Source organism: Uloborus diversus, chromosome 9, assembly GCF_026930045.1.
Source record: "Uloborus diversus isolate 005 chromosome 9, Udiv.v.3.1, whole genome shotgun sequence".
In the NCBI taxonomy this organism is placed as follows: Eukaryota; Metazoa; Arthropoda; class Arachnida; order Araneae; family Uloboridae; genus Uloborus; species Uloborus diversus.
Genome location: NC_072739.1, coordinates 123,332,875 through 123,357,215, shown reverse-complemented (window position 1 = coordinate 123,357,215; position 24,341 = coordinate 123,332,875). Strand labels below are relative to the sequence as shown.

At 33.1% G+C, this 24,341-nt stretch overlaps 1 protein-coding gene across 2 annotated transcripts in view; it reads right to left on the bottom strand.

The window, feature by feature from the left end:
* Positions 1 to 22,053, bottom strand: part of LOC129229321 (STAM-binding protein-like) — a 31,951-nt gene extending 9,898 nt beyond the window's left edge. The window contains exons 1-6 of one of the 2 annotated variants that reach the window (XM_054863608.1): positions 21,917 to 22,053; positions 13,313 to 13,521; positions 10,975 to 11,050; positions 9,351 to 9,443; positions 7,614 to 7,909; positions 351 to 546 (exon numbers count right to left, since the gene is read on the bottom strand). In XM_054863608.1, the coding sequence (XP_054719583.1) occupies positions 351 to 546; positions 7,614 to 7,909; positions 9,351 to 9,443; positions 10,975 to 11,050; positions 13,313 to 13,521 (870 nt within the window). In that variant the 5' untranslated portion in view covers positions 21,917 to 22,053. The remainder of the gene's footprint in view (positions 1 to 350; positions 547 to 7,613; positions 7,910 to 9,350; positions 9,444 to 10,974; positions 11,051 to 13,312; positions 13,522 to 21,916) is intronic. The other variant, XM_054863607.1, reaches the window with a different exon arrangement.
* Between the last annotated feature and the right edge of the window lie 2,288 nt (positions 22,054 to 24,341).

Genomic DNA, 24,341 nt, shown 5'->3' with positions numbered 1-24,341 from the left:
TCACAATTTGAGTCATACAAAATAAACTAATACCTTTTACAATTGAAATGAAGTGCAAAAATGATAGTAGAAACTCAAGCACTTTAATTACTTCAAAAAACTTGCTTTAAAAAGTTTTTTTAGGGAAGCTCAAATATTTCTGTAAGTGCTTCTTTCATTTGGGTAAGGTACAGGATTCAACAAAGGTCTCCAAACTTTGTATTGTTGATGTTGATGAAAAATCCAAATTCACATTAATTTAGAATTAATTGATAATCAAATAATAAACAATGCAGTGAAATTTTCAGAGGAAATTTTAAATAATGTTGAAAAAAATACTTATTATGCATCTTAACTAATGAAATAATTACCATCTTTCCTGCTAATATCCCACATGTTTCTACATTCCTATCAGTATTTGGTTTGGCAAGGCTCAGGAACATATCAATACCCCTTGACGGAACAAGGACTAACCTGAGTCCATGGACGTATGAAGAATCTGGACCAGGACTGAGAATAGATCTAGGTTTGGTGCTTCGATCAACTGATGGTGTGCTTATAGATCGACTAAAATACAACAGAAAATATTTATTTCACCAGTTTATGTTTGTTGAAAAGAAGTATAAATATACCAAAAATAACACATCAATGCTAAATTCTTTTAAATGTTTAGCTATTAGTCAGAGCACACATAAAATTTAGCAGGTGCAAACTTTAAACTGTTTAGTTAAAAATTACCATACAAAACTATTTTTGTGCAAAGTTCATTGTTTTAAAAAACTCAAAATATATTACAGGAAAAAGAAAATAGAGTCACACACAGTGAAAACTGTAAGTTGACCACTTGCAGTGCACTACTTTAGTGGTCAACTTAAACAGGTGGTCAACTTATAGAGGTTGAATTATATGATATAGATCTAATTCTGTGTCTAAAAATAGCAGTCAACTTAGAGAGGTGGTCAACTTACAAGGGTGGTCAACTTTACAGGTTTTGAACATCCTTTGATTCAGTCCTTGTCAGCAATTGATTTTTTACACATTTTTTTTTTTTTTTTTTTTTGAGCAATCACGATTGCTTATTGCTTTCACTTGACTGTTTTGATGTGCTATCATTTTATTTTCCCACCAGCAGACTGTGCAGCATCACCGTCGACCAGGTCCTCACGATGCTGCTCCTATAGTGAAAACCATCTCCAGGTTGAGCCCATATCCTATACACACGCGCATACATACACAACTACACACATGCACACACACACAAACACACACACACACAAACACACACATACACCTACACACACACATACACAAACACATACACACAACTACCCACACATTCATGCCTGCACACAGACACTAACACATATGCCTATACACACATACACGTACCCCGTTCCTACGCACACAAACACTCATACACACAACTATCAACACTCATGCCTGCACACAGACACAAACACACATGCCTACACACACATACACATACCCCTTACACACAAACACACATACCTCCACCCCCCACACTCGTGATTGCGAAAAACATAATTTAAATTCAAGATGACAAAATTCAAATTATTTTTTTTCTTTGCATTTTTGTCATTTATTGTTTGTCGTTTCTCAGCTTTGTTGTGCAAGCTTGCTTATTTGGTTTCCACACAAAAGAAGTGTGAAAAACATGTCCAATTCCAAAATTTCCCAACCAAAAGTATTGCATCTAAAATGTATTTCTTCAAATATCTCAAAAATATTTCTGCAGATGCTGCTAATTTACCTGCTCACAACAATCTACTGTTTCGAAATTAACAAATACAAAAAAACTTATCTGGGTGATTTTTCATTTTATTTATTTACTTTTCAAAAAAAATTTCTTTAAACAAGTATTATTAGCTATTCCAATTAGATTTTATCAAAATAATATTTACACCATCTAAAAGTGAAATCAGTGTTCAATCAATTTATCACCATATCTTGAATTAAGATGGATCGATTTAAATTGTTCAACATTCTTTAGGCCTGGTAAGCACTCAATGGCCTTCAAATGAAAACAAATCAGAAACAACTTTCCAGTTGATTAAAAATGAGAAATGAAAAGATAAAGATATATATCTCACCAGAAAAATTAAAAATTTAAATTCAGCATTTCAGAACATTTGTAATAGTTAGTGCTGTATATGCGAATATGATTCTCCCGAAAATAAACCAATTAAACTTAACAAATAAAAAACCCTTACATAATGACTTTCATTTTCAAAGATTTCCACTTGTAAAACACAAATTCAAGTTTTCACAACTTCTAATAAAATATGTAAATTTTACTTTTGATTTTGTAAGGTTTTATTTCCAATATAATTTTTTCACTTCATTTTATATATTTATTTATTTCACTCATTAAGAAACTAACCCAAAATCATCAACATAACATTATTTTGATCATAACTGTAATTTATTCATTCAAATTTTGCTATAAAAGAATAATAAAAAAAGAAATTAAAAATTACATAAGTAGTAAGAGGAAATTTAATCTCAATAAATCCAACCTTGAACTCTGATTGTAACATAACTTATTATTTATGATCCAATAAAAATTTAAAATATACTGCAGTCCCCCCCCCAATACATATTTATTACACACATATATATTTGCTCAACACTTTTTTATTTATGAGATCCCTATATGATTACCTAGTTTTAAAACTTTCTATAAATCATATGCAATAACTTTTTTAATATTTTTCCTTCATCCAACTTGGACGAAGAATCTAGAGTTATTCACTTCAGTTTTATATGAATCAAACTCTATGAAGAAGAGATGAATAAAATGGCAGTAAATAAAGTAATAAGTATATCATCCAGACAAGTGGAGACGACTTGAAAAATAATTTTACAGCATCTGAATTATAAAAAAAAAATGCTGCTCAAAGGGCTAAAGTGGAACATAAATTACTATATCACACAAGATTAAAATAAATATTATTATTTTATGCAAATTCCACTCCTAGAAGCTCTCAAAAAGAAAATTAACATTTTTGCCAATTTTGATGCTATGTTAAAATATGAACCTAAACCTCTCAGTCCTGTAGCCAGGGGCTGCACAGAAATCCATATTGTTTATCCCTACATCAATACATATATTTTACCATTTATTTTAAAAATTTCTGACCCGCGCCAACAGTTGTCTTTTCTCTCCCCGCCCCCTCTGCACGCCCTGGCTGTAGCTAAGGGAAGGGGAGATGCCATCCTCCAAATATTTGGTTTTTTTATTATAAAAGCAAAGCAAATTGTATGTAAATTGGTTTCAAACCACTTTTTTTTAGGGAGTCCTCCCCTCCCCCTCAATAATAAATATATAAAAACTATGAAACAGTACAATTTAAAAAATGAAAGTTACATGACTTTCAAATCAAGGAAACATGAATTCTGAATTTTCTTGTTTGAGTTGTTACAGCACTTTAATCAGCAGTTTTTGAAAAATAAATCACTGATACAGTTTTTTGAATCTAAACATAAAAATAAAAGTAAAGTTTTTTAAAAAAAAAATAGTTTTATAATCAGACCAAAAAATTACAATGCACTTCCTTGAAGTGTCTTCAATCCATTTATGCCCACAGGGGGGGGGGGAGATGAAAAGAAAAAAAGAAATGAGTATAATAAAAAAAACAAGCTACTTTTACAATAAAATGTGTCTCTAAGTAGTAATTTACTATTAAAACATACTCAAAGGACAAAATTAAACTATACAGTAGAATACATTTATAGTGCTGACCTATATAACACAATTCTCTATAAATTACACAAATTTTCAGAGAGAAGCAATAAAGTTTGCAGTAAAAGAATACCCTCTGTTCCACCTTGCAAACATAAAAAGTTTTAGGCAAATCACATTTTTAAACAGTTTTTAATCTTTCCACCTTTTCCCAAAATCCAAAGCTTTTAAATGAAAACTAGTATTTACAGTAAGATAAAAAAAACAGATGGCTTTTGAAAATGCAGTTGTTATGCAAATGATGAAGCAAGTAGAAAGTGTAGGAAGACTCATTTGATCATGAAACATTTATTTGTGAATCTTTATATATTAATAGGCAAGACGTTTTCTTTGGGTACCGATTTCTCCTCTGTTTGTGAACCGATTTCTTTCAATTTTTTTTTTGTTCAGTAGCTATTGCCAAGTTTTAGTGTTATCAATAAAAAAAATTGAAATTGAATGCTATTTAACGGAGATATTAATTGAAAACGCATTTTCGTCCTAAATGGCTCTTTCTACACAAATGGATGGTCTAATTTTTTCAAATTTGATATGGTTGGAAAGGTCTTTAAAAAATACTCCTAACGTAGAAATTATCAGGGCACCCAAGGTCCAATAACCTAAATCCAGAAGAAAAAAAGTTATAAGTGTTTTTTAGTTAACGAAACTCAAAAATTTTATCTCTTTTCCATTGTTGAAATTCATTGTTGGAAGTGTGAAACATTAAGTTTTAATTCACTTTTTTTAAACTGCTTTTTCTACATGAAATATGTATTTTAATGCTTCAAGCTTGGTATAGTTGAAAAACTGGCAAAAAATACTTTGAAACACGTTCTACCAGTTTTACCGTGCGAAAATGGAAACGCCCTATGATGGCTAGAAAAGGAGCTAGAAGCAATTAAAAGTTAGCGATAACTCATTTTTATTCGCTTTTTCACACAACACAGTTAGCGTGAAAAAATTGTTCTGTAATATTATGGTGTTGCCATTTCTCGTTTGAGCTAAATAAATGAAATTCTTGCATTTGGTTTTATTTTTTAGGCTTTTTGGGTAACCACGGGCATTTAAAATGTTTTCATTTTGATTATTTTCTTGCGATTTGCAACTCCAGAGCTCGAATACGCTACCTTGCCATGATTAACAATACTACTGAAAAAGGTAAAACATTCTGTTCCATGTGTTTTCTTTGGGGTAAATTATAGGCTTCAGACAGTTTGTGATGCAATGTAATTTACACACAATCCCACACACATGATGAAAATTTACTGTCAGTCACAAAGCTTCAAAGCAAGTTATAAGCATTTGTTTGTTTTACCTTTTTTGTCTGCCATTAGGCAGTGGCTGCAGCGCCCCCTATAGTTCATTGGAGTTGCAAATTTTAATCTTTAAATAAATCATTTTGCTCTTGGATGGACAATTATAAGTTACCGAGAGTAGAGTTGGTTCATTGGACAGTTGGAAATTTTATATTTCTATTGGCAAAAGTCATGCCTACTTTTACAAAGAATATTGTTTGTACGGAAGTTTTACGTATTAAAGGAGTTTTGGAGTATCATTTCATTCAGAAAGACTTCCATAATTGTGAAATTGGCGAACTTTATCCATTGGTGTCAAATTTTTAACACCAATGCCAGCGCAAGAAATATTTTTCTTTTGCATTCGTAAAAAAAATTGAGAAATGTTTATTTGCAAGGAGAAAATAAATGACAAGAGGGACATACAATAGGGAGAATGTGACATCAAGCCTTTTTTTTTACATAAGAACGTAATGATAAACAGTGTGACATGTGGCAAAGGGAAGAGGGATCATAAATTTTGAAAAGTGCATTAGTCAGTTATCCCCTAAACTGTGAAAAAAATCACAAAGACTATTTTTTAAATAAAATTGCACTATTATTGTGACCTCCAGTGTTTTTGAATGGACAATTTTCAACATAGCAAGTAGGATTTGTTCATTTGACTATTTGAAATTTTATATTTCTAATGGCAGAGCTCAAGGCAACTTACTCAATAATATTAAACTTTTTGAAAGAAATATTGCTCGTGCAGAAGTTTTACGTATAATCTGAGTTTTGAAGCATCATTTCATTCGGGAACATTTCGATAATTGGAAAATTGGCGCTCTTCATCAATTGGCATCACATTTATGGCACCAATTGCAGCGCAAGAAATGTTTTTCCGCTGCATATGTAAACAAAGAGTAAGGAAATATATATTTGCATATGGTTACTACAAAACAGGGGCTGTGCACGAATGAAGTCCCGCTTTAAGGTGGGATTTACAAAATAGTAATAGTTTGTAACAAGGGAGAGAAAAGAAATGACAAGAGGGACATACAATGGGGAAAATGTGACTACAAGCTTTTTTTTAATAGGAACATCTATGAAAAACAGCATGACATGTGACACAGGGAAGAGGGGTATGGTGAAGTGAGAACTTTGTGACAGGGGGGGGTCGAAAATGTTGAAAAGTACGATGTAAGTTATGCTTCGTCCTGAACCACCTATTTTTTAAATTGTACTATTATTGCGACGTCCAGTGTTTTCGAATCGGCAGTTATATGCTGCCACACGTAGAGTTTGTTCATTTCATGTTTGGGAATTAATTTTTCTAATGACGATGTCAAAGCAACTTACTCAATAATAGTAGACGTTTTGTAAGCAATATTGTTCACACAGAAGTTTTACGTATAAACTGAGTGTTGATGCTTGCTTCCTTTCAACCGGGAAGATTTCAAAAATTGGATAACTGGCGATTTTTATCCATTTTTATCCATGGGCGTCAAATTTTTTGTTTCAAATGCCAGTGTGTTCCTTTGCATACGTAAACAAAGGGTAGGGAAATATCTATTTGCATATGGTTAGCACAAAGCAACATGGTATCCAAAATAAAATTATTCAAGCCAAGAATTTGATGACCACACCAATTTCTCTATGGTGTTGTTTCCTTCAGTCAAAAGTACTAATTTTAGTCCCTAAAATTGATAAAATAAGCAAAAAAAAATGACATGGAGCCAGAAAAAGAACTTTTATTTTACCAACAGTTTTTTTTTTTCTTTTTTTTGATAAATTTTTTTAAATGTCCAATTTTGGAAATAAGGCGTGGTCTTTATGACGTTACAAGTGATGTACTTTGGCTCGCTACTCCAGTGCCTCGCTAAATGTTTATGCTTTGCTGTCAACTGCATTTCCAGGTTATGATAATTTGCACTAATGGCATCAGTGAATGGCATTTCATCTCTTTTGATGCCATGTGCAGAAGCGTAAAAAATGAATTTCAATCAACGTACCGATTAAAATAATTGTTAAAAAATATTAATTGCTTTAAAAAATGGTTAAAACCCATGTTTTAAAACAAGCTCTTTCAGAAAAAAAATACTTTTAAAATTTCAGAAAGGACCCCATTACCGAAATATCTTCTTTCATCCACTTATTTTGAGATTAACAGACAAAAAGCAAAATTGTAATTTTTCATTACTGTTTGGTATTGTGTGTACACATAAAAATTGTACATTTCCAGATATACAGTATCTATGAGTAAGGATATAAATAGAAATGTTAGACATAGTTAAATTCATACATTTTTTACAAATATTCATTTATGAATATGGACTAATTTTGACCACTGAGTGAACACTAGTGATAAAAATATATATTATTGTATAATTAGTGCTTTAAGACTCATTGCAGTCAAAAACTTATTCTGAAGTGTAAATATACAGGTATAGATGTATTCTGAAATTTTGTTTCAAACAATGTAAAATGATCTATATAGGTATAACCCCAAAACCTGTATCACGCAAAAGCTCTGCTCCAAAAGTGCATTTTAACGGTTTCCTACTGTGTTTCACTTGATGTGTTCAAAAATAGATATGCATTTTGAAAATAATTACCTGTCAATGCTAAGTAGAGACTGATTGGAATACAATGATGGCGTTGGTGAAACTAACTCGGAACGGTAATCACAAATGCTACTCCTATCCACTTCATCAACCATTGATAAAGAGGAATCTATTCTAGTAACTTCAGATGAATTACTTTCAGTACTTTTCATCATTTCTCGACCCTGTGCCAGCCTCCAATTTTTTTCCTTTTCAAATTCTTCTCTTATTTTTTGTTCTTTCCTTTGTTTTTCTTCGATTTCTAGCAATTGTAACTGTCTCAGTTTTTCTTCAGCATCTTGTCTTTCCTATGATGCACAAATTCAAAGTTACTAAATACTGTAATCACAAACAATAAACAATATATTCAATTAGACGTAGACATACATCAAATTTTTTAGATACACTAAGAAACTTACATATAGGGTTTTTTTTTTTTTTTCCCCATGCTCAAAAAGGAATTTTAATGTACATTAGCACTTGGTTTATCCAGATCTCCAGATTATCTGTATCAAATCCGTATCTTTCTTTAAATGTACTATTGCTTATGTAAACAATTGTAAATTATGACAGCAAGATCAAAACGATAAGTAATCCAAACATTTGCTTTTTCTGATCTTTCACCTTTTGAACATTTCTTAAAAAATAAAATACAGTGTAAAATTGTGTTCGTGTTAATTTTAAGTAATTAAAAACTGAGCATATCTATGTATGTATCTATGTACCTATCCATGTATCTATGTCCATGTTACTTCTCATGAACTCCAGTAAACTGACCATTGAACCAAGTATTGAGAGATTCGTAATTTTCCCATCTTCATGTTTGGCTATTTTAACACAATCCTCCAATAATAATTAGCAGAGACATCAATTAAAAAAACTAAATTATGATGCTTCGATTTCAATATAAAATCTCTATTTTTCAAAGGCTTTCTTCCATTCAAATTATTATTCAGTGCTTCATCTTAACTTTCCATAAGAATGCTTTTATTAAAAATTTGTAGCGTGAAGAAAATCACTGGCAAGAAGATCTGTTGCCATTTTTTTCTCAAATATGAACAAATAAAATTTGGGTTTTTGTTTTGACGCTTTTCCTGTAATCGGGGAATTTAAAATGTTTCCTTTTTGGTTATTTTTCTGCAATCTGCAGCAAAATTTTACTGTTTTTTTTTTCCAAGCCTGATTGTTGAACACTCATTGCTTTTATTTTCGAGGCGGACCGTGCAAAGTCGGGCAACGTAGCTAGTAACTTATTATTGTTTGTGAGTTGCTCTGCACCCCTCATTCTCTAGCTTTGTGTGCATGTTGCGCGTCAGCTCTCCCTTTGTGACCATATGCTCCTATATGATTCTTACTTGTCATCGTCTGTTCTAATCCCATTCAAAATTTGTTTACCTATTTTCTGATCACCCTGTATGCATGCAGCAATAAATAGAGTATAAACAAAAATCTTGTACGAAAGAATCGAATCAAGTTTTTAGCTTTTTCCTTAAATATGCATATGATAGTAAATCTAGTCAAATGTCAAAAAAAGATACCTAAAAGTGGTCAGTAAATTACCATTACAGATATGAAACTATAATAGTTCAGCAGCAATTGCCTGTAGTATGTAGACTCACATGAAAAGCTTCTGATAAAACAAAATAAAAAGGGTGAACAGAAAACTATCATTTTAGAATAGAAAGACCTCATGAACTGATAAGTATTGTAACTGATAGAATGCAAGTAAGTGTAGCAAAAGATAAACACCTTTTCTTCCTTCCATTTTTCGTACTTCTTCGTGTAAGAAAGTAAAAGAGCAGCCTTAACTTTTTCAGCAACACCCAAACAGGATTGTAATTTCTAAATAAAAACATTTTTTTAAAAATGTGATTAACATGAAAAACATTTAGTCTCTCTAGTTTTTCTAAACAGCATCTTAAAAATTTTGAAAAGGACCATGCTACTACCAATTAAGTAAGCACTAATAATAATAAGTAAATAGTGAAATTTTATTATTTTATAAAATAATAAAATTTTGCTTACCAATAGTTAAACTTTAAAAATAGCAAAAAATCAAAAGAAGTTTTTTTAATAGGCAGCAAACCTTAGTAACCTGAGCTTGCTACATTCATTTAGCATACTAAACACAGAGTGGGCAACTCTGCTACATCATTATAGTAAAGTCAGAATAACAAGATAATTGCTCACAGCTTAGTTATTGTACAAAAATCTCAAGCACCAAAATATCCCAAAGTTGAGTGCCTACTTTTATTTCAAAGGAATTTTTTAATTGAATGCAAAAAATTATAGGATAAATTTGTATAACCAATGTTACTACAGGGTTACTTAAATTTATTGCGAATTGCAACATTAGATCTAATTCAGCGCTTCAGCCTTTGCATTTTTAAGCATTGGTAAACAATTCAGCCTGCCCTGCTTTTTTAATGTGATAAACAGGCATATCCAGGGCTGATTACACAAAAGGCTCGGGAAGCTGGAGCTTTCTATAAGAATTTTTAGGGGGTCCAAATATGACTGTAAAACTGTGCTTAAAAATTCTAGCTTTTGCTTTTAGCTGTGTTTTTTAAAGGGGTTGCAAACGTTAAAATTTGCTTCACAAAATTGTTAAAAAGAATTAAATACTTATAGAAATACATTCGATAAAATGAACCACAAGCTAGATTTTGATACATGGGATTTGATTCAACTCTATTATAATGTACTTTTATGACATATCCTGAGTGAAGTGTCAAATATAATTAGCATGTTACTAACCATATTTCCTGAGAATTCAAGCGCAACATATGTACTAAACAAATCTTTCAGTCGATAAGGTGGAATTAGCTTAAATCCCGAATTCTGCTGGACCACTTAGCATTAGTGTTGTATCAATATGCATAGAATCTTTAGAAAAATTCCAGGAAACAAAAAGTGGCGGGGCTCCAAAATGAGACCAAGCTTCTCCTAATTTCAGAGGTTAATCAGGCCCTGGGCAGTTTTAAAGGAGGTGGGGGACAAAGGGTAAATGCTCAATGTATATTTTATCTAAAAGGACAAAACCACTCCCAGCTCAATGTAAATACATTAATTTCTTAAAGCTGGGGGGGGGGGGGGTGTCGACCTCATTAATGACGTAACTGGTCATAAAATTTCAATGATTTCCGTGGCTACGGAAACACCAACATAAGAATTTTTTTAATACAGTTAGATTTAACATAGTGTTACAATCCATTTTATACATATTACACTATTAAATATTTAGTTCCACATTGGAAATCGTCTTTCATCCCCATTGAAAAATATTTTCACAACAGAATTTCTCAGTAACCTAAAAAGGCATGTCGTTTTACGACTGAAAACTAAAGCTGATATTTAAAGACGTATAAAGTACCTTTCTTGTATCATTCTTCTCCAAATCTGACAGAGTCGAATATTCAGGGTGTTTTGGTATTTGCTCAATAAATAATCTGAAATATAAAAAAAAATCTAATTACTTTCTGCCCTTGTAGACAGGCCGTGGTACATCTAGCATAGGTCTGACTCTTTCACCAAACATTGTTCTAATACAGAATGTGTTAAGCCAGTGCTGCCTGACCTAAGGCTCGTAGACCATATGCAGTCCCTAAAGCTTTCCTACGTTTAATTCCAAAAGAGAAGTTTATATAGTTTTGGATTCATTTTCAATTTTCAAATATTAGTCGGTTCCAGCAAAAATGCTATGAGTGCTGTCCATGTTTGAGAAGAAAAATTTACAAAGATGTAAGTTTTATTTTTTTCTCCATTTTTAAATCTTAGTCTGTTTTAGTAAAAAGTATGTGAATGCCCAAAATGTATACAAAATCCCCAAACACTACTAAAATGTTGCAGCAATAGATAAAAAATATTTATATCTTAATATATATTTATTTTCTGTGCGGACATTTGCCACCATAAGACTTTTAAACAGCTGGACCGATTTTGATCAAATTTTTTGTGTGTAATTAAGTTGTGTCAAGCATAGTTTATATATAGAAGCTCGATGGATTGATTCGGAAACATTTTTGTTAAATAATTAATTTAAACATTGGATGGTTATATTTCCCAAATGATTTATATTTATTTTGACCTATTGTTCAGCGAGAACTAAAATAAATATTTAACCCATTGCCAAAGGACAATAAGAAAGCCAGCTATAATTTTGGTAATGAAATTTCCTACTGTGATATGTCAATTGAGAATAGATAAAACATAGAGAGAGAGGGGGAAACCTTCATTTCTTGAAAGCAAACATTTTGGTCCAATGATATATTTTAAAGTAAAGTACTGGATGGGTCACGCAAAACGTGTGTTCTGTCGTAGTAGTTGAACCATGTAACCAGATCGGTGCTTAGGTTTTCCTAACCAAATGATCAGACCTAGCAACATTTGTTTATCGGCTCAAATCCATCTGAGTTTTGGTACTAATGTCAAGAATACTTAAAGGATTATCAAACGAATCAGTACATTATTAAAGGAAAAGATGATGGAATTTAAAGACGAAACAAATTTTATCTTCATTCAAATAAGTTACAACAGGGTAGATCTGTACACAAAGGATCAGTGCAGTGGAAGATCTGGTGGAAAGAACAAATTAGGCAATATATGAAGTTTTAAAAGATTTCGTTCAAAAGATTAGAGTTAGCTGGATCAGATGGATTACAGTAACGTGGTGGCTTGGCGACTTTGGCTATAAACAATAGAGTCACGTGATCATTTGTCTGCATTTTAAAGCTACTGTTAATGTAATTTATTGAATTTTGTTTATTAGGCGAAATATTTCAAATTGCAAAGAATTGTTTTTTGATTTTAAAGAGTTTAGTCATTTCAGTTGAAGAATGTGTTTATTTTACGTCGGAAGAGGGGGGGGGGGGGCTTCGCTTATTCAGAGAACTGTTTTTACCTTTATCATTTTTTTTTACGATATCTTTTCGATTGTTTTGTTCTTTTTCACATGGCACATGGGGGATGTTGCAGCGTAATTTCCCGTTTTTGTTCAAGATAAGTAGTTATTTTTTTACACTTAATACCTGAGGACACTTTTTACCCTTTGAGTATGGTTGAAGGAACAAACCATCAAGTAAGGGAGAAAAAATAGTTAATAAAGCAACTGCTCAGTGGGCATTAGATAAATCGTAATAAATATATGCATTCTGACACCAAGCAGCTTAAAACATTTTCTGTTTACTTATTTTTTTTTAATAAAACTGTTCAAACTCTTAATAGTTTATGGAAATTTTTTAACTTTTCAATTTATAAAGTTTGAACAGAACAACGTCCATCTAGTTTTCTGTATGAATATTTAACTATATAATATAAAAGAACTTATTTCCACGAGCCTTAATTTTCACGAAATATTTGATTTCGCAAGCCAAACATTTCACATTTTATATGAACAGAAGCTAAGGTAGATTGTGTATATAAAGTTGAAATATTTCGCGAAGCTTTAATTTTTGCAATTTCGAATAGCCCTTAAATATTATGAAAATTACAGTTTCGCGAAAATAAGTGCTTATACATTATAAGAATTTTACAGGTACAGTAAAAATTCACAACACCTTCCTTCATTACATTATTGTAACAAACATACATACCACATACATGAAAAGCTTTACTGAAAATGAATATTTGGCACTCTGCCCATAGAAACTGGTTTCCAAAATTAGTTAATTAATATTTGCAAATAATAATTCAAAATGCTTCACCATACATACGTAGTATACTTTGTATATAAAATGAAGGCATTTTCTAGTTGACCTTCATCAAGGTACATTTTAGCCATTCTCAGCATTTCAGACCCAGATCTGAAGTAGCGGCGGATTGGAATTTGACGATCAGCTGTAACATTACTTGCAGTTAAGGCCAATGATCTAACATAAGCTTGCGGCTCTTTCAAAAACACTTGGTCTTTTTCAGGTGCCATCTGAAAACAATAGATTAGTTTAGTACTGTTAATAAATAAATAAACAATATATAAAAAGTGACAGTTTACAACAAGGCTCTTAGGCCCAGTAGGCTGATACAGTGGATGCCGGTTAATTGAATCAATGGTTAATTTAATCAACCACTTTATTGAATCAAGTTAGGTTAGGAGAAAATAATCTAGTTTATGATGAAAAGAATTTGGTTCTTTTCTCTTCCCCTTAGCTTTTCAGAAGGCTAGGGTGTCCCCTCCCCCTAACGGCAAGGGCGCACCCCCTAAACAGCACGAAGACCCTTCCCTCCAAAAAAGCAATAGCCCCTCCCGAAAAAAAGTGAAAAATACCCCCTCATAACATTCTCTCCTAAAAATTTCAATGCCGACCTGGTGGGCACCCCTTCAGAAGGTAAGCTTTGTTTAGCAAATAATGTCATTCTCCTTGTAAATTATATCTTTTGGCATTGTCTATACCAGGAAAGCATAGTTAAAATGCAATATAGTTAAAGTGGATTCTCTTTATTTTTCTCTTAGTATGCTTCTCATAAAAACTCAGCATGTATTTTTTTTTTCTTTTTAATTTAAAAAAATGTTTGCTTTAAAAGAACTTGTGATTAGAAAAGAAATTTAGGTTTTTGGAGATTCACACATTATGAACACACAAAAAAAATCTGTCTAAGCATAATTTTGACCAGATCTCGAAAGCTTCCACCATCTTAGAGCCTAAAAAGATAAAGAAAGAAAAAAAAGATTTTACTTACTATGTCATCTAGATTTCTCAAAACAATCATTGAAAAAATAAGTGAAGTTGTACTATAGTTCAATTTATCGTAATTTTTCTGGGAGAAAGATATTGTCAACAGACAGATAGTACAGTAAAATTAGGCCAAAAAATGGCCAAACCCAAACATCCAAAAAAAAAAAGTGAAACCTGTTGCAAATTACTTCTTACCCTTCCAGCAAGAAGGGGTAAAAAGTCCCAGAACTTTGCGCGTCGGGTTTTGGGGGGAAGGGGGGGGGACGAAATAATCCTCTATTTAAATAAAAATAATTTCTATTACTTAAAAAAATACTCAAAAGTCGCAGAAATCACACTCTATAATAGTAAAATAATAAACTCTCCCGTTAAAAAATTCTAATTAACAGAGGGGTGAACAAGCGGGGGGGGGGATGGGGGGGGGCTCATGGATCAGCTTTGCGTCATTGAAATTTTTAAGGCAGTTTTTTCAAGGGGTATTTCTTTCTTTTTTGAGGGCTTTTATTCTGGATGGATACTCCGTCACAATTAAGGGGTGCGCCATCGCTTTTTTTTTGGGGGGGGGGGGACCCTGAATTTAAATTCTAAAATGAACTGTTGCAGTGAAGTTCACGAAAAAATTTCCCCGATTCAAATTTTTCAGAAGTACAAAATGCCACACAATGATATGGTAATGTCAGAATGATAATTCTAAAAGATCTAAGCGAGCTCAGTAACGAAATTATTTGTGATTGGAGTTATTAAACTGTTTAGAGAGCTGGAAAACAAAATTCCTGTGCAGCTTAAAAAAAGTCCAAATTGACCAATGTTTCCCTACTTCTTGATTAACTTACTTCAACTTTTCTACAATCTTTTGCCATCACCGTAAGGGGGGACAAATCAAAATTGCCAATAGTGAGACGGGCAATGTTGCAATTCTGCACCCTCTAAGTCGGTGAGGGTTCTCATTGACAAACACCGAGCAACCTCTCTTTTACGCAGCTGGTTATGTGAATTATGCTAAATATGCAGACATATACTTGCAACACTATCTCAAACTTTTGAGTACATTATGCGATAAAAAAAAATTTGATCACATCAAACATCAGCTAAAACATCAGCTATCCAACGATCTAACGCGAGTGACAAATTCAGGTGGTCTAGAACCTGTAGTGATTCAACGATAGAACAAGTCTTGATGAATGAGCAATACAACAATAGAATGCTAAATATTTACACCTTTTTGTCTCTCATTTTGGAAATCACAATCCGTTTCAAAAGCCCCTAGAAGTTTCTTCCCTCTCAAGTTGGTAGTGGTATTGCTCGCTGATGATAAGATGAGTTGCGATGAGACCTTTAACGTACGGGTACAAAGGATATTGAAGGCAAACAATTTTGTGGCATTTCTTTGCAAAGGAGGTAAACAGTTATGTCTTTAGCTTCTGTTGCGAGAGTAGTTACTATCTGTAAAGATGTGTAAGCCCAAACCATTTTTTACACCGAATGGTATGAACAGTAAAGATGAAATAACAAATTGTTAAAAACTTCTGGTACGAGTTATGCGCTGATCCTCCATCAGTATTCGATGAATCTGGTTTCAGAAGGAAAGAAATCTTGTTTTGTTAAAGTGCTATTATCTGAAGCAAAAGGTTCATCCACCATCACAGAACGAACAGCTGGTGTCATGTATGAGGCAGTGAGAAGCAAAGGGATGCAAGTGGACATTTTCAAGTTTTGAATAAAACGCGTTTAAAGATAAGATCCTAGGTAGGCTTTCACTGATTTTCTTTTCTAAATCATGCTGTATAGAAGCAATTACCAGGTCTACTAGTACCATCTCTTGCCTCAAGATAGAGGAGAGGTTCACCAACCATTTGTACTGGTTATCTCCAAATTTTTAATTTTGCCGCTTACATCCCTTTGCTTCTCACTGTCTCATATGTAATAAATGGAAGATATCTGCTTGGTCATATTTTTGGTAATGATCTGTAAACTTCAAGGAAATATTCCAGCAATGCAGTGTATAGGTAACTTGTAAGTATGAGAAAGCTTGTGTCATTTTTGATGGGTGCAAAGAAAGCAACACAGAAATATAATCTGCGTCCTGTTACAACAGCCAAGCCTTCTGCTCTAGAAGACTTTCTGCGTCTCAAATCTTGTGCTTGCTCTGAAGGGTTCATTGGATATAGTGAATGTTTGAAAAGTCTGAAAATGGACTGAAGTGCTCAATTATATGCTCAAACTGTGTTAGACATAGCTGCAACAATAACGATTTTGCTGAGGATCTAGATTCCAAAAAACATCTTGACTTTTTGTTACAAGATTAGGAGAAATCATTTGAAAGCAAAAAACAGGTCAGCGTAATTTTCTGGTTATTTAATCGAATGTGCACCATCAGAGAGGGTGGGGGGGGGGGGGAGGATAATATTTTAGTATATAATTTTGTTTTGGGAGATGAGCTATGTTCTTATGGGGTGGACAGTCCTGATTTAATGCATTTTAGATTTGCATGGAATAATACTTCTACTTGAAATAAAAGGGGGGGGGGGTGAGGATTTATTTTATTTGACGGAGGGGGGGGGGGTGCTGTAGCTTTGAGGTGCACCATCGATCTTGGAGGATGGACGCACTCGATTTCTAACTTTAACTTAGCATAAAATAATGTTTCCATATGAAATGTATGGAGGGGGGTTCGGGGGTACTGCTTCGTTTTACGGGGATAGGGGGGCTCTGTAGCATTGGTGGGTTATGTCATCCCTCTTGGGGGTCAAACACCTTTAATTTCATGCTTTTAAATTTAGTATAACATAATATTCTCACTTTAAATTTACTCTAAAAATTCTGGAAAAATACCCAAAACGGCAATTTTTAGATGCCCCCCATTCAAAAACCCGACGCACAATGGGGTGGGACTTTTTACCTGTTCTTATTGGGAGGGTAATAAACAATTTGCACCAGGTTTAGCTTTTTTTTTTTGGATGTTTGGGTCCGACCCCTATTTTTACTGTACTAAGAGGAGAGGCTGGATTAACGCAGGATCATGACGGTCCTAAAACTTTGAAACAACAAACAGCGAAAAGCCCAAAAATTAGGAATTCTTCCAGACCAAAATCGTTTCTGACAATAAAAATGCAAAAAACAGGTTGGAAAATAATACAACCATTCATTATACTCTAATTAAAATAAAAGCAAAAATTTAGGAAAAGTTTTCAACTTAAAAAATGAATTAATATACAGTGAAACCTCGCTTAATGGACACCCCTTTAAAATGGACACCTCTCATTACCGATAGCTTATTTTATTCCCGCCCCTTTTCTATGGTAAAACCATTAAAAGTCCCCTTATTAAAGCGGACACTCACTTAACCAAACACAAACACAACTTTTCTTGTAAAAAAAGCTCTTTCCTCTCTCGTTAAATAGGACACCGACGGACAATTTCAGCAAATCAATCTATTTCCCCTTGAAAAAAAGAGAGAGAGAGATTTATTGAAAATCCTAGATTGGGATTCACTTTCAACACAAGATTTGTTCAATAATCGACACAAAGAGAACCAGAATTAGTAATATCTTTCCCTCTTCCATAATAAACCATAAAGTTTATTTACCCCATTACAAAGATGCACTACCGGTTCAATCTGACAGGAAAAAATCTGCTGAGGTGGAAAATGAATGTAAAACCCATTGTTTGGGGGTAGTGAGTACATTTCAGGCTCAAGGGGACAGCTCAGATTCCAAGAAATGCAATTGATGGTTATTGAGTGCCTTAGTGAACAAGCCACATGGTACACTGGCCGAATGTTTTATCTCTCCCAAGAGTAATTAAACTGTCCGCAATGTAGTCTTCAGAATTTGCAAAAGAATACGTGATTTCTCTATATCTTTTAATTCTTATTACTGTGGCCTCTGCTGCACTTCATTGGCAGCTTAATGGACGGGGCTGATGGTTGAGAAGTGATGCATTCTTAATGCCAGTTATTGACAGTTTATTTTGAAGGGAAAAAGAATGCTGAAAATTTGTGAATGGAAATAATGGAGGATTGTTGCCAGGAAGGGGGGAGGTGGAGCAACTTCTTTGGAAGGGTTATTTCATTTTAAAAGTTTTTCTAATAAGTTTTGAGTTTGACTCTGTAGTCAAGTGTGTCCTTATTCGCATTGACATTGGAAAAAAGCTTTGACTTTAAAAGAAAACAATTGAGGTGCTGGAATATCACAAAAGCGAAAAATGTTGTGTTAGAAAATTAGCAGAGCACTAACATTGGAGTAAACTCAAGCAGCAGAAATTGTAAAAAATAGAGAAAAGTTAATGAAAGCTTGGTGTGAGAATGGAAACAGCAAGCAGAACAGAATGTCATCCAAAAAGGGACTTTCTTATCAAATTAATAAATGCATGTTTGAATGATTTTGCCAAGTGCAAAACAATCAAGTTCCCGTGCCCTGTAGCAGAAATTGCGAGACGCGAGACGTGCGTCGCAGTTTTTTCAGCGGCCTGCAGATAATTTTACTAAAAAACAAAAAGAAAGAAAAAATTAATAAATAAAAGAAAGAAAAAGAAATACAACTTGGCAAAAAGATCGTTCGAAGTTCGTTTTTTCACCGGAAAAGCGATGGATACTTCAGCATTTCAGCTAGAAACATAGTCGCCATATTTGGTCATTCATAAGATCGAAGTAGATAAGATACTTAAGTGCGTACATTTTCCAAAACAAAGGAGAATTGAATGTTTCATTTAACTGCAAACTAATAAAATGACTTAAAATGTGCAGCAAGTCTTTTTTTTTTTTTGGATTTTTTGAAATAGTTTTCTTGAGAAATGAAAAATTTTATATTTAAAATTTCACCTCATCCTCATTGCTTTGGACGCAAAAGCGCTAAAAACGTTTCAACTTAAGTGTAGTCTTAAGAGGATTTTTATTTTTAAATTAGTTTTTTAGCAACAAATTTAGAAATTAAGATCTTAATTTTTGGCGTAGTCGCCATGTTTGGTCATTTCCAAGATGTTGATACGCAAGACTCTTAAAGTACCTACGTTTTCATAAACGGAATTGGATGTTTATTGCAATTCATGCAGTCGAAAATTGTGCAGAATGTGCCATTTTTTTCGGATAATTTTTAATTGTTGTCTTGAAAAATGCAAAACTATCTTTACAATATTATCCTATATTCATTGATTTAGAGGCTAGTGCTAAAAACTGACTATTTCAAGGATTTTGAATCTCTATTACTACTTTACAAATTAAAAAAATCTATTTATAATCATTGAATTTTTCGCGTAGACGCCATGTTTGGTCATTCGCAAGATGGAAATAGATAAGACTATTACTTGCCTAAGTTCCCTAAAAAAGAATTGGATCTAGTTTTGATCAGTTTACTTCAATACAAACTATTGAAGGTAACAGAAAATGTACAATAAATCATGTTTTTTTAAAATTAATTTCATGAAAAATGAATTATTATCTGCACAATTGTATTTGATGATCGTCATTGCTTTGGAAGCTCTGCTATAAACCAAAACATTCATCTAAAATGTAGTTTCCTGCCAACTTCTCATTCACTAATTTATTTATTTATTCATTTTTTGAAACAAAATTCAAAAACCTATTTTAATTTTAATTTTCCACATTTAAATAAATATGAATTGAATAATTGTTTTTCATATTGTGCAGAGTTCTATTTATTTTTATGAAAGTAGTAATCCCCCCCCCCCTTTTATACTTTAAAACTGGGCGACTTTTCGTGTCTAGTGGCCACTGGCCAGTTGGAACATATCTGAATCTTGACCTTTCAAGGGACTTGTGTATTTTATGAAAATTTAAAATAAAACTAATAATAATGCTGCAGATTTTTTACAACTGCCCAAATCTGTGTCGCAGACTGGCTAGAAAGTTTCTGCTACTGGGTTCCCGTGTCAGGACCAAAGCTGCAAACAAAAGCAGTAAAAGCTGCGCAGCACCTTGGAGTGAAGGAATTTAAAGCGTCAAATGGATGCCTCGAAAGATTTTGGAAGAGACATTCTGTTTCTTTAAACGCTATAAGTGGAAAGTCCACTACTGTAAATCCAGAAACGGTAAATGAATGGGTTGAGAAACTGTCATCCGTAGTTAAAGACTATGAGCTCGAAAATATTTTAAATGCTGATGAAACAGGGTTTTTTTACTGTGCATTACCTGAAAAAACCATGTGCTTTAAAGGTGAAAAATGTCATGGTGGCAAAATGTCAAACGAAAGTTCAACGGTCTTACTCTGTTCTAGTATGGATGGTGTTAAAGAGCAACCCTTAATTATAGGAAAAGAGGCAAAGCCAAGATGCTTTAAAGGTATGAATCTGCAAAAACTTGACTTTCAATAGGAAGCGAACAGAAAAGCCTGGATGAACAAACATGGATTTAATGACTGAATGGCTAATGGAATTAAATAAAAAATGAGACATCAGAAGTGCAAAGTTTTTCTTTTTCTGGACAGTGAGACCTCTCATCCAAATGTGAAACTGACCAAGATGTAAAGATTGTTTTTTTTTCCTCCAAATGTTACGTCCGTCTTCCAACCTTTTGTGTGAATCAAGGTCATAAAAAACTTCAAAGAGGAAAACGTAGTGCAAGCTCGGTAAAAATCTATGTCTTACAGGCATCTTCATGGATAAATGCAGCATAGCAAAAAGTCAAGGCAACTATGATTACCAGCTGTTTTCTAAAAGCTGGGTTCAAAAAGGTCTACCTGTTGCTGAAGAAGGAACTGTAAATGACGAAGAACCTGTAAATGATTTAACAAAGTTAATATGCGTCAGTGGTGAAAATGTTTTTAATGGCGATGAATTTACCGACATTGATGGAGATGTTAGATGTGAAATAAATTCCTTAGAAATAGAGGAGATAGTTGAAAGCATAACAGATAGTGAAACCAAAAGTAAAGGAGAAGAAGACAATCCTCAGATAGTGGTGGATGTATCTTCTGAAGAAATGAAAATTAGAATCTTACGTGATACTCAAATATACATTGATGAACTAAGACATTTCTACAGCAAAATAAAAGATGAAATGGGTAAAATTAACACAAGAACTTAAAATTTATTATGAAGATATTATGAGCATAAACTACTCCAAACAAACTTCAATTTAATGTTTTTTTTACGAAAATGACAAAGTGTTTTTGTACTTTCTCAGCATATTTTAAACTATATTATTAGTTAAAAACCTTGAATTAAAGCATATGTAACACATATTACATTTCGTTATTTTTCTTTAATTACAAGCATCTAACTTTTGATCTCAGAATAAATTTTCTTTTAAGAGGTGTCATTAATTATTCTGTAATAAGTACCTAGATTATTTAAAAACTTGTTTTTTAATTTTTTTCCCGTGTCCTTCGGGAAAGCGGACACTCCTTTAAACCGGACAATATTTATGTCCCTGTAGGTGTCTGTAATAGAGAGGTTTTACTGTACATCATTTTACTTGCACAACATTGCAATAATATTCATTTCCACCTTAAAGAATTTTCAGTTGATGTCAGTAGTTTCAAATTTTCACTGCAAAATCGAGTTTTAAAAAGTTTTCAATCTCATTCATTTTGCGGCACAGCAAGCTATTTCTTACAAAACAATAATTAAAAACATGGGAAGTGGGAAAAGTTAAAAGGAACAACTTATGAAAATCTAAAAATATATTACTTTTACCCGGAAGTTACAAGCTCCTTCCAATGAACACTTTACATCAAACTGTAAATTAAACACATTTCATAAAGTTTATCATAGTAAAAGAAGCAATAAATCAGTTTTGTAAAATATGAGTCACTATTGCATATCAGACCGAAAGTACAAAAATTAAAAAACAAAAATCTAACCATCTCATTTTCGTTGCCACACCATTTCAAGAAATATCAACAATTATATTTGGCTTCCAAATAAGTATGGCTCTGCTCGATCTGGACAGTATTCCCATGACGTCACTGCGGGTAAAAACCTCACTGCAATGCATTGTGGGAACTGTAGCAGACGAAAATCCGGCACTACAGCGTATAATAACACTTGCTTTTGTGTGGCTTATAAACTCTTCTTTCTATATAAAAATGGGAGATTTTTTACGTTTTTAACTAAGAAACGCTGTAAAAGAATGATGAACAATTCATTTGATACGAAATACTTTCTTTATTATCGTATTTTCATGGGTTTATGCCTCTTTGGTTCCTTATCACAAACATGGTGAAAACTCGAATTCTCTTTTTATTTTCTCCGTTTCTCGGCATTTTCATGCATTCGTAAGTCTTTTTAAGCTCTAAACATGTTCATTATGCGCATGAAGTCCAGTAATCCTTAAATAAAACGAGTTTTTTTAGCACTACTGACACTGCGTGATTGGTCAAAATACCCGCAGACGGACAGCTGATGGGACCGTTGCAAAACCGTGAATAAGGTCCATTTTTAACTGGTAAAACTGGTCAACTGCTTCGTTAAAATGTAGAAGAGTAGAAGCAATTTTCACCCGTCATACCTTGGTTGCGTTCGACGAGCTCGACCGAGAGCGACCGGTTAGTTAATCACGTGACAGCTAATGATCACGTGCTCCAATCAACCAATCAACTGCTTAAAATGGTAACCGGTTGATCATAGAACGCTTCGGTTAGGAACCAGTTATTTACCGGTCGACCGGTGAGTTTAGTCGAACGCAACCCGAGACGGACGACTTTCTAGTAATTATAAGAATCATGCAAACTTAACGTAAATTAGTTTCTAACCATTTTCATTAAACACTTTTGTTATACTTCGCCTCTGATTGTCACGAAAACTCTGAGGCCTGCTTTTGCTTATATCTCAGCAACTAGATTACTTAGAGACTTTGAGATTTCACTAAATGATTTGCTTAATCTTAAAGTACAACTAAACGCTTAAAAATTGAAATTCTAAAATAAAATTATCATTTCGGTTAGGATGAAAAACAACAAATTTCAAGTACTTTCTCCATTAAATGTTTAAATATAAAACACATTGTTCCAAATTCTGTTGCCTTGCAACAGCAATGTTAATAGTAATCATGATAAAATTTTGAATCAAGACTTCTCTGAATCAAGCATGAAACTTATTCACTGTCATTGCGCACTCTCGTAGGATTTTTATCCTCTTCTATGCCAATAATCGCTAACGGGGCTAATAGTACGAGATCCGGCTGCAGAATTCTGCACTCATTGAGTATATAAAGTCAAAATAAAATTTTTATATTACATTATGAAAGGGACAATGTATTTTGGCTAGGTTGCCTAGCAAGAAATTCCTGCAAGTATTTTTATAAAATTAATATTGGTTGATATTTTGGGGTAAACATGACGCATTGCCGTTGCGCAACTGGCCGCTACCTATTCACAGTCACATGTAAAATGTACTATTGGTGCACATTTATGCACTCATAAAGTATCATTTATATATCAAATTAAACCTATTTTTTTCTGAACGTGATAAACTAAGGTTGCCCATGCAAAAACTCGCCGCAATTGGGGGTTGCCAGCTGTTAAAGATTGCTTAGAATGAAAGAGTTTGCGCTTTACAATATTCGTTCGACAGGGATGGCGATAGCCTCTACGCATGGGCGTATTCAGAGGGGGGCAATCAGATTTCAAATCACTCTTCTAGCTCTTTTAATGAAAATATAACAGTAAAAATGATTCAGATTGAAAAACTATCTATAACTAACTATCTGCTCTAATTCAGTAGTTGTTTATGAATTTCTTGATGACGAAATCGTACTTTAAAAAATCAAAAACTTCCGAAAATTTCATTTTTTCCTCTATTTCAAATGTTTTTTTTTTTTTGAAGACGAGGGAATGCTCTAAATTTACTCATTTTATTTTTACGTAACATATTGAAGTGTCTTATGGATGCTACTATATTTTAATCATTCGAATCAGCGTATTTTTGCTACTAGAGTAATTTGAACTAAGGTAAAATTTCATTAGTTACTTTTTATCGTAAGTTTAGCAAAATTAACAATTTCTTTCGTGTTTCATTTTCTCAAAAGCATATGCTTATGAAGTACTTGCTGAAATGTTTCCTTAATTATTTTGTTGAATTTTCCTCTCCATTCGTAATACAGGGGGGGGGGGAG